At 34.9% G+C, this 12,317-nt stretch overlaps 1 protein-coding gene across 1 annotated transcript in view; it reads left to right on the forward strand.

The window, feature by feature from the left end:
• Nucleotides 1-12,317, forward strand: part of LOC106664896 (alkaline phosphatase-like) — a 445,922-nt gene that overhangs the window by 207,250 nt on the left and 226,355 nt on the right. Inside the window, exon 2 of the mRNA XM_014390962.2 lies at nucleotides 2,740-2,966. Within this exon, the coding sequence (XP_014246448.1) occupies nucleotides 2,740-2,966 (227 nt within the window). The remainder of the gene's footprint in view (nucleotides 1-2,739; nucleotides 2,967-12,317) is intronic.

Raw genomic sequence — 12,317 nt, forward strand, 5'->3', positions numbered from 1 at the left:
ATTCGTCGTTTTAGCCCGCCATTAGATTATACAAATGGAGGATTGACGTATGATTAATTTCACATTCACCTCATTAGAATAATGATGTTTGGGATTGCACGGTCTGTGCCCAGGTTCTCATTAATGAGAAAACCCACATGGCTCGTTATTGGAACAGATGGATATTTGAAACTGGCAAAGTGTAAAATTAATGTCTCATTAAGATTTCAACTTCCGGTCAGAGGATGACAAGGAGGCGGGTATATAAATCATCTGACTATTTTGACTCTCTGACCTTGTTTGCCGGGACAGTGGATGGAATATATACGCATATTGATAATTGTATGATCTACAAAACTGGCAGGTTTAATAATTCTGCATTGTAGATTTGCTTGATCGACGAATTATTGATGATATGTAATTACATACATGGATACATGCAATATAATTAATTGCAGATAATCGTCTAATCAATTGTATTTAACTAATACTATAAATACTATATACGATATATATATATATATATATATATATATATATCANTCGTTCTGTTAATGAATCTTTGCTTTTATATGTATACTACCCTGATATCCTTATATGTATGTGTAAAATGTGCACTCTTGTCAACTCCAAAATTGGCACAAAACATACAATACATATATATCTACATAACCAATCGGTACTAACGTAGAAATCGGGTGAAATTCATTCCTTTATTTCTTTCTTTCACACTGACTCATTCGCTCTGTCAGACCGTATTTCTATATTTCTCCTCTCTTTTTCTTTCTTCTTATGACCTCTCTTTTTTCTCTCCCTTTTGTCTATCTCATTCTCTCACTCTCTCTTTTATTTTCTTCCTCACTCCTTTACTCTCTCTGATTTTCATTTCTTTGGCTGCCTGTCCCTTTACACACTTCTACACTCTCTTTTACATTTCTATTCTTTTCCACCAAAAATCGTATTATTTTTTGTCGTTTACTGTAACTCATCTCTACCTTATAACATGTATTGAATATATTGGAGGGGTTTTTGAAAGAAGCGCCAGTCTGAAAGAGGGCGCCACAAAAGATGGACAGTTTTTCGCGGGTTCATCTAAACCTCTGGGCAGAGAAAAAACGATTTTCTTTCTTTTTTGGGTCGACCATGTGACTTCTGTCAGAAACCTTCTTGTCTCTCATAAATTTAAAAATTAATAGTTTGTATCTCAGCTGAGTATTAATTGTGAGTAATCTTATTTTATTTTTTTATAATTAATTTTGATAATTAATGTATATATTTTTCTGTTATTTTTCATATTAGAAAGATTTGTTTTTTATTTAAATTTTTTTCTTATATACAAGTTTTTCTAAGGAGATCCCCTTAGCTTCCATAAATACTGGAAGCAGAGCGTAAGAAAACTCAGAAAAAAATTAATATTGTTAATTTACTAATAATTTCCAATAATTTGAACATAAATAAAAAAAATAATGGGAAAAGGAAAAAATGCAAAAACCTTGCCATGTTGGAGGAATACCAAGAGAAGTAATAAAGCAACAGTAGACAGCTTGAACACATATGCTCAAGATGTTCTGGCAGGAAGTGCAAAGTAGTTAATGAATGTGCTTGTATACAGCTTCATTAAGAGTTGGCCTGAATTGCTGGGAACAAAAAAATTGGATGAATTTATCAAAACCATGTCCACTGTGATTGACGAAAACAGTAACAAAATTAAGGAGGCACGCACGCACGCAAACACACACACACAAGCACAGACACCAAGAACATACAAAACTCCCAACATTTCACCTCTCGGCAAAAAAGGCACCACGGAGATGGAACCAAAAACACACATTACACAAAACCCAGAAGAAAAATGTCCATCTTTTTGTGGCGCCCTCTTTCAGGCTGGCGCACCTTTCAAAAAACTCTCCAATATATACTATACATGTTATAACCTAAATCATTCCAATTTTATACATTACTCTGATACTTAAACTCCTTACAACATTTCACACACAAGGGGCACGCACAATTTGTACTGAAGATTTAAATTTTAGGGATCGCTCAAGCTATTCTCCAGATTGCATGCGGTTAAATAAGAAAAGACAAACAAGAATTTATTTCTTGTCTTTTGATACATTATTCCGGAAAACAATTCAATCATAAAATAGAACAAAATAACGTAAAATGAACAACCAGCTCTCAGTAAGTTAACTTGTGCTTGATAGCTGAAGTTGTGAGCTCATAAATGGTTTTATACATTACAAAAATAAACAAAAAACGGATTTATACAAATAAGACGTATCAGTGTACATTAATTTATTTGATTATTGATTTGTATGGATGTTTGAAATAATTACTCTTTTAGAATATTACTTTGAACAAATTTCTGTTCTTTAATTATATGTACATGTTAAAAAACTAGTGTTTTAAATAATTTAATTATTAGTTACAATTAATTTAATGATTTTTCTATAATATACTACAGATTTAAAATACGATATTGAAATAAACGTGAACTTCAGCAACTTCTAACTTCCTTTCTGCGGCTAAACTAAAACCTCGATCAAAATGAACGAGGAGGCGATTGCTTAAGGCGTTTGGCTAGTATTTGAAAAAAAAAATCCTTTTTTTCTGGCCATTTTTCATGGTCATTCATCCCCCACTTTATGACAGAATGCATTCCTTTCTATTAAGTTCTATCATGTACCTCGTATTTTATATTTCCAATCTTCCTTCACATTGTTGTTGGTTTCTGAACTTGGTTGTTTTTCTTTTCAGACCGCGACTACTGGTACGAGATGGGTCGGGCCGCGGTTCTGAGAAGGGCCGGGAGCAGGACGGGCGAGAGGTTCGCCAGGGCGAAGAACGTCGTCTTTCTAGTCGCTGACGGACTCGGCGTCACGACGAACACGGCAGCCCGCGTTTACAAAGGACAGAAACACGGTGCAACCGGGGAAGAAGCCAGTCTCGCCTGGGACAACTTTCCAGCACTCGCTATGACCAAGGTATTTCCAAAAAAACAACTATTAAATATTAAAATATTTGTTACATACAAAAAACATAAAATGTGTATGATAGAACGAAAATCCTCGTATTCGATAACAGTATAAGATTCTATTAGTTTCCCTTGGAATTTACTGACCATTAAACCTAAACGTGACATGTATATTCTGTAGGGGGGGGGGGGAGAAACCCCGATATACTTGTTAACTGTCGACCCGGTGACACTGAACCCCTAGAGGGGGTGTTCCAATACGTTTTGCACCAAGGCAAATGAAATAGATACTTCTGGAACGGTGAAAAGCACTAGTGTAACACACATTCAAGACTAATAAAATATCGTTTAAAAAGCATGGGGTAAAAAAACGAAGACTGGCAATCAAAGAGGAAAGGGACTAATTACAACGCTGTTTATAAATACTTAGGAAAAACAGAAATGGATTTCTTTCACACATGTATGAACTGGAAATAACTAATTTAACATTTATTTTCATCCAAATAAATAAAACAAAGTATTATTTAAAATCCATTAGATTTCGTGGTACGATTGACCAAATAACTTCTTTCAATTAATTAAACTTTATGCAAGGTATTGGTTGAGACTATCGAGAACTTTTCCACCGGCTCTCCGTGAGCATTTCCTTTGTCGCCGAAAATCGAATAGATTACATGACATTTGAAAAATGGCAAAAAGCAGGAAAAATTCGAAAGGTTGGGTTGAGGTGGGAAGTTGGTGTCCGAGTGGATCGAAGTCACGATAGCTCAAGCGGTAGAGCAGCGGCGCATTTAGCCGAATGTTGTGGGTTCGAATCCCGTTCGTGACACTGGCTTTTTTATCACAACCAATACCTTACATAAAGATCAATTAATTGAAAGAAATTACTAAAAATATTTAATTTATAACGATGTGGGATTAATATGGTTATAAAAAATAAAATAAAATAATAAGTCTGTACCCGTTAAAAAGAAAACGTTCTTATATTAATAACAAATTAATTAATCGAATATATATATCTTATAAATGGTTAGAACTAATTTAGTAAGGAAAAGGGAATAATTTCTTATGATTGAAAGTAATTAAGTATAAAGTTTTTTTTTTTTGTTTCCTTTTCACTGGACAAGTAAGTGTAACGAACCTTGATGAACGAAAACCACTCCACAAGAATTCTTCACTTTGTCCTTGATAACGTCACACACTTTTATTTTTACTTTATCTTCTTTCTAAAGTTGCAAGCGACCGAGTAACTCCAAATTCGCGTGGCTCTGCCGCTGCCTCCTCAAGCGTTGGAGCTCTGCCTTATCGATTGTTTATGTCGCTTTGGCGACCTTTATGAAATGACTTTGTCAAAAATTTTAAAGAAAGGTTCTTACATCAAATTAGCATAAAAGCAAGGTAATACAAAGTAATTTTTTAATGATTTTATTTATATTTTGAAGTAATTGTTTTGACCATTTTTTCCATTGAAATGTAATGATACTACGATTTTATTAGTTTGCAAAAAATGCACAGTACAGATTTTCATTCTCATTTAATGAAACCGTTTGATGAAAGAAAGGCGAATCGACAAACCCCAAAACCGAACGGTATGGACACACAAAAATTTAATTTTAAATAGTACAAAGAGTGGATCAAAGATCTAATTATCCACGAATCGACTACTCGAGTACAAAGGATTTGGACAATATCATCGCGTTTCTCATCAGGCTTTCGTCGGATTGTCCAAAAGGGAAAAACGATAAAGACGTCCGGACGTTCAACGAATCCCAGGAAAATCGTGTGGCAAAATTTTAAACTATTTGCTTTTTCTTTACAACATGAAGTAATTTATATTATTTTTTATTAGTTATGTATTCTTATATATTATATAATATTTTATTAGTAATGTTATATTAATTTTTATATTACTTATTAATAGCGTTTGCTATTAAGCTTTCTTATACTTTTAACACAAAAATTTGTTGTTTACTTTATCAGAAACAGAATTTTGGCAAATTCTTACAAGAGAATTCAAATTTTACAAGTAACCGCAATTATTTTAAATTCAATTGTTACCCAGAACGAAGTGAAATGGGAAATATTATGTTTTCTATATTATTAATATTGAATTTAAAACAAAGTACTTTTACCACTTTTCAAGAAACTGGGAATCAGAATTATTGTTCTCGAAAGCAGTATCTATCCCAACGTCTATCCTCTCTATCGTAGCTAAACCCATTGAAAAATTAGTCCATTTCATGGTCTTATTTAGGAACCACAAATCTCCTTCTCCTCCAATCTGGTTTTCGTCTTGGCTTTACCACACAATCAGCTCTCTTAAAACATGTGACATGTCTATTGACCAACGAAAATTTGTTCTTGTTCTCCTGGACATCTCTATAGTCTTTGATTCAGTAGATCAGTCCCTTCTCCTTGCTATATTCAAAAAGTTATCTTTCTCTCGCAGTTTCCTCAATTGGTTTGAAACTTTCCTTCCAGATCGTACCTAAATAGCATCCACCCCAAATAAGCCCTCATTCTCTCCCCAACCCATTACTTCTGGATTCGCTCAAGGGTCAAGTATCTCTTCATCTCGTTTTTGTTCCTACATTAACGAATTTCATAATTCCGTAAATATTGCTCCCTCCATATTTTTGCAGACTACTCTCAAATTTACCTTTCTTTTCCACTTACTGACAGGGCACATGCAGCCTGCAATTGTAAAAATTCAGAAAGACTTAAATTCAATTAGCTCCTGGGCCACTAAAGATGGTATTAAACTTAATGTAGAAAAATCACAGGCCATAGTCTTTTTCTCTCCGTTTACCATTACAAATCATCCTATTTCTTACTTTCCCACTGTTAAGAACCTTGAGATTGTAGTTGACCATACCAGAAACGTCATATTTCCCAGATATCCCGCCACAGCTTTTCCACCCTCCATAGTTCCGTTCTACTTCCAATTAGTATTCGTAAACTCCTATTTGTCTGTTATTCTACCACACTTTGAATATCGATGTGTACGGGGGACTCACTGGGGAGCGGAATGATATACTTTAGTGCCTAATGAATTGTTTTGTACGCTTTATAGGAAATAACATGCTTTCATATATAATAATAATATATATCCCTTGTGTTGAAATATGGATTATAAAAAAAATCGTCGCACTAACATCACTGTCAGTATTACCTATGTGGATGATACAACAATTCTATTTTATAAAACAAACGCTATACAAGCAATCTGAAAAATCAACGAAAACCCTGATCAAAAAATTTACTCTTAACACGTGTCCTCCAAGAACAGTTCTGCTTCTAGTGTTGTTATAGGAAAGCAAAGAAAAACTACTATCATAAGCATTTTTTGTAATATGGATTGCTACATCAAGGAAAAGCCACAACAGCTCCAATCATGACAATCGAAAGGAAATAAAAACACCTAGTGTTCAAGTTAAATATCTTGGAGTAGAACTGGGACACAACCTCAATCCATCTCATCCCGTCACCAAAATAAGAGAAATAACTAGATGCGCGTTCTCGAAACTGCAGGATCGTCAAATCTTCTTTTGATTCTCAAAGTCCTAAAGTCCCTTTGACAGTATAAAAGAGTGTGTACTACACACCAGTAGCACTGTAAGAACTTTCAGCTCAAGGACAACGGCTTACCAACAAAAATGGAACAGCTTTGGAACAAGGACAACACATAGCGTTTATAAGAACAACAAAAGCTTATAAAACTGATACCTCACATGCGCCGCAAGTCCTATCGTCGGCTCCGCCAATATACCTCCACATACATGGACAAATTGCGTTCAGAAAGCGTAGGGAAGTAAAAGCGATAAACCTACCGAACAGTGATCCCTCTGTAGACGTAGAGAGTTTTCGCCGTATGTCGAAAAAATAACGGCTGCGTTTCATCGACAAATGGATAGATACACTATGGCAAACAAGATGGGGCAATAGTATCAATCGTAGATTATCCCACGCGTTTTCCCCAGTATTAGTTCCCAGAAAAGCGCGACTTGGTTTCAACCCGATTTCTGGATTAGCCAGTTAATGACGAGACATGGAATCTTTAATTTTTATCCTTTTCGATTCCACAAAAAGGACAATCCACTTTGCACAACCTGTGTGACCGTTGATAACGCAAAATACAGTCTGTTGAATTGTCCTCTCTATAACAGCATAAAAAACCGCTCAAAACGTCCCTTAAAAATAATTGGCCTCCAGACATAAACAAACTAGTTTGCGATAAAGAATATTTGAAATTATTATTCAGAGATCGTGAGGTGCGGTCTGGAGTGATGTAGGTTTCAGAAAAACATTTTCTTTATCGTGTCAACGTTTCGATCTTTATTGAGATCATCTTCAGGGTCCAAAGTGTTTGTCTTCTGTGTAATTGTGCCATTCTTGCGTGTCGTGTTGAGAGTACCCCCCCAACACGACACGCAAGAATGGCACAATTACACAGAAACAGTTTGAGCCCTGAAGATGATCTCAATAAAGATCGAAACGTGGGCACGATAAAGAAAATGTTTTTCTGAAACCTACATTACTCCAGACCGCATCTCACGATTTCTGAATAATTATCGATAAACGGTCACTAATCACCACATATTTGAATTTATGTAAAAACTTAAGTCGAAAACTAACAGGCACATAATTTGCTGGCACAAAAATCTTATTTATCTATTGTAAATATTGCATACTCGCTATTTACTACTTATTTATTAACTACTTTTCGTATATTTATCGCTTCCCTTAAATATAATATTTATCTAACTTTTTTATTTTATTTTTCTTCCTAGTCTCAATATATGTTCATATTCAAATAGGTGTTAAACTTCGGGCTGTTTACTTATATGGAACTAATTTTTAAAATTTATATGTAAATATCATTGATCCAAAGTGTAAAAACGTAAACAGCAAAGGGAACCCCTTTTTTGGATAGATAATTAAAACCCCAAAAAAAAGAGAAAAAACCTTCCATCCCCTGGCCTACCTTCCACCAAGGTAAGGTTAGGAGAAGACGTTAAAGTAAGTTTGAACTTCCTTAATTCATTAATTATTTAGTAGATTCCTTGGTCGTGGTCCGCCTTTCCGAGGTATGGGGTCTCCCTTTGGTAGGGCGGGTGGTGGATGTGTTAAAAAAATGTATTACTACTTACAAACTGCATAAATTGTTATTGAAAAAAATCATGTTAAATTTATAGAAATGTAAAAAGGAAAGGTGTTCTCCTGCTAAAATAACAGATTTTATTTTAATTATGTTTTAATTAAAATGCCCGGTATAATGGAAAACCAAAAGATACCCATTTTCAAATCATTTATATGATTCCAGTTTCGCAATATATATTCGAAAGCTTTTGAAATTAAAACCGTTCAAATTTATTCTCAGCGGAAAACGCTTTTTCGTTTAAATATCGTCCAATTACAAGTTATATTGGATGTGAAGTGAATGTAATTGGTCACCTTATTTACCATTGGGGACTGCTTGATGAGTGCAATTCAATAGCCTTCCGGAAAGCTTTTAAATTATGTGAGGGTTAATGGGACCACCGGACGCGGTTTTGGTTCAGAACGGTGTGTTAAATTCGATAAATCAAACTTGGAGAAAAATAGGAAATTGATGATATTAATACTGTTCTGTTTTAATAAGAGAACCATTTATTTAATATTCACAATCCCCCAAGACCACAAAATAATTTTCTTGATGGTCTTGGATAAAATAATATCGAACATTCATATGATCATTTAAGTCATAACAAATAACGACTATTCACAATACAAATTATATTTAAAAATGTATAGTATTATAAAAATGTCATATACATTCCGTTAGGTTGAAAGACTTTTATTGCCCTACAGTCATGAAAAAAAGTCAGTTCTTTTAGAATGCTCTCAATTAGGACAATCAACTTCAATATTAAAAGAAAAACAGCATGCTAACACTGCCTTACTTTCTTTTAAAACAATTCCAAAATTTCAAATATTTCTTGTTTTAAAAGGAAAATAGCAATATTTGGCTCATTGTTTATATTACGAAAAATATTTTATGATGTATTAACAAATATTGTTATTAGCATTTTCAGAAACGTGAAAATATAATATTTTTAATTCAACCAAAGAAATAGATTATAAAAATACTACTTTTTTGAGGGGGTTGAATAACGACTTTAAAAATTATTTGGAGATCGTGAGATGCAGTCTGATGGGATGTAGGTTTTAGAAAAACATTTTCTTTATTGTGCCAACGTTTCGATCTTTATTTAGATCATCTTCAGGGCTAAATCTCAATAAAAATCTAAACGTTGGCACGATAAAGAAAATGTTTTTCTAAAACCTACGTCGCACCAGACGGCATATTACGGTCTCCAAATAATCATTGACTACCGGTCACTAAACACCACGCATTTTAAAAATTGAAGATGAGATTGTATCGACCTGCTAGTTGAATAACTTGAACAAAAGGATCTTCAGTGAGGTCACAACAGAAACGACAAACTCTTTAAGTCTTTGCCGAGCTTTCGACGATTATTTCTTCATCATCAAGGCCTATTTATTTTAGCAAAATATCTCAGTTAGAAACATGTTATATCGATTAAAAAACAAAATTACAAAAAACAATTATTTATCTTAGTTTAACTAGATGAGTGTTTAAATACATCTGGAGAGCAAAAAACTGCATATATAGTAATAAAAATTAAAATTAAGTGAAGCTCAGTATCTAAAACAATGAACAGTTAATTAAGGTTTTCAGTTGAGATAAAAAAGTCAATGGCACGAGCGGGATTCGAACCCACGATCTTCGGCTTGATATGCCGCTGCTCTACCACTTGAGCTATCGTGACCTCGATCCACTCGGACACCAACCTCCCATCTCATTCAAGCCAAGCGGACCACGAAACTAGTGAATACAATCAACAGTGTGGAGTTAATTAAAAACACTTTCATTGATTTAGATTCTGAGCTTCACTTAATTTTAATTATTATTGTTACATATGCAGTTTCTTGCTCTCCAGATATATTTAAGCACTTATCTAATTAAAATAAGATAAATAATTGTTTTTTGTAATTTTGTTTTTTAAATGATATAACATGTCTCTAACTGAGATATTTTCTAAAATAAATAGGCCCTGGTGATGACGATATAATCGTCGAAAGCTCGGCAAAGACCTAAAGAGTTTGTCGTTTCTGTTGTGACCTCACTGAAGATCTTATTGTTCAAGTTATTTTAAAAATTCTTTCCTCCACTTCGACCTATATAGATCTATGATGAAGCCACTATAAATTAAAACCTATCTTAATAAGTGCACTTAAGTGCTGTCCTCGGTGCCTCTTGGAAGACCGTCTGATGTGAGAACTGCTTTACCGAAGTGGCTGTCAGTACCCGCGCTTTGCTACATTAAAGATGGTTCATCTTCCTTGCCAATGGGTGACGGTTTTATTTTAATGCATGCAAGGCCCCACAAAGATAAGGATCTATGGTGACTACTTTGAAAGCACTTTTTTTTGCTTTGGCTTTGTAACTACATCCAGCCACGTCTTCTAGATTGGATAGGGTAACGTCAGTCCAACCCCCACCGGAGCCGAGCGGCCACCAGAGCCTACCACTGGTACCCTTTATACCTGTTTACGGGCTGTTTCAACTGGATGCGGATAAAAATCATTAACAAGGCACCTAGGGCCCATGGGAAAGTTCGCATACAACCCACAGTCCGGAGCGAAACGCGCCCGAATGCCCACCCGACCGGCCCCCCGCCCGCCGGACACCGGAGAGGCCCAGACACCGCCCGTCCTCCATGACTACGATATTATTTTTATTTTATATCACCTTTATAAGTCAATCTTTTCAAAAAAGTTGTAAATTATTCTATAAATTTGGACGTCGGACTTTGATATTAACGTTTCATAACTGAAAGGCCGTTCAAGAGAACTAGGTTTATCTAAGGAGTTCATTAATTGTTCCCTTTCTTTCTCAAATTCAACACACGACATTATTATATGTTTAAAATATTCATACTCATCACATGTTGCGCAATTGGGAGTGTCTCTGTTTCGGATAATTTTATGAAGGTCAAAGCCACAAATGCCGTGATTGTTTCTTAACCGAGAGACAGTTGTGAAGAATGACTTGAGCCCAGTGACTCCTGAAAACCAAGGTAAAGGATTAAAATCAGGAAATAGGGTCTTGTAAGGTAGCCCCGCTGTACAACTTCTATATAATTCCTGCCATAACGTAATCCATTTGCTATTTATGAGACGTATAGCATCAGTCTTCAGGATCTTTATATTATGGAGTTCCCCATCTTCAGTGGCTTCTTTAGCCAACCGGTCTACCATTAATACCAGTCTACCATACTACACAGAATACCAGTTTTCCCGTTTTTTTGGAGACTAAACTAAGTTTTTCGGATATTAAGTAGTCGCATTTGGAATTGCTTTGCAAATTCCTTAACTGAATTATCACGCTCTTACTGTCCGTAAAAATGCAGCTTTTAGAAATCTCCATTGAGCACAATATGTAGTCCAACGATTTGCTTAAGGCAAAGTTTTCTGCAGAGTATATGGAAAAGAGGTCTGGGAGAGAGAACTTCTTGAAGTGGTGTGAATAAGAATGGAAATATCCACATCCCACTTTGCCTCCAAGAACGGACCCATCCGTGAATACAAGATGGAAGTTGGGAAATTTATTGTTTATTACTTTTTGAAATAGTTTATTTGCTAGTTGTGCAGGATAACCCGAAAAATATTCTATCAGAACCAAGAAAGGTTTCTTAATTATAGCTTCATGACTTATCTTGTATATTGGAGGAATTCTACTTTCGAACACCCTGTAAAGGTCTGGGATTGAGGAATGAAAGGTTGACACGATCACAATGAAAGCACTTCAATTCAATGTTTAGAGTGGTCAGCATGTAGTCCCGTCATAAACGCTATCGACCACCTTTGGGACGAGTTGTCAAAGAGGGTAAAATGCCAACTGATGCCAGAGAATTTTCAGGATGTTTGACGGTGTTGGAGGGATATGAAAATATTCCACAGCACTACATTCAAAATCTCATAAAATCGATGCCACGCCAAATGCAAACGGTGATCAACGCTAGTGGAGGAAATACTCCGTACTGAATGGATATTTCTTCCCTGTTTCAACAGGAACATTTTAATAAAATAGTTTTACTTAATTTAATGTTGCACATGTTTATTTAGCTATTTATATTGTTCTAACAAAACAAGCAACCAAATATAGAAATTATAACGATTGCAAGTATTTACTAAAAACAATTAGGGTACTATTTTTTTGCCTTTTGTTATTTGTTTTATAGTATTCACTAGATTCACGAATTTCGTGGTCCGCTTGACCAATTAAATCATTACA

This window comes from Cimex lectularius, unplaced genomic scaffold (assembly GCF_000648675.2).
Source record: "Cimex lectularius strain Harlan isolate CLEC.00 unplaced genomic scaffold, Clec_2.1 scaffold52, whole genome shotgun sequence".
NCBI classification, from domain to species: domain Eukaryota; kingdom Metazoa; phylum Arthropoda; class Insecta; order Hemiptera; family Cimicidae; genus Cimex; species Cimex lectularius.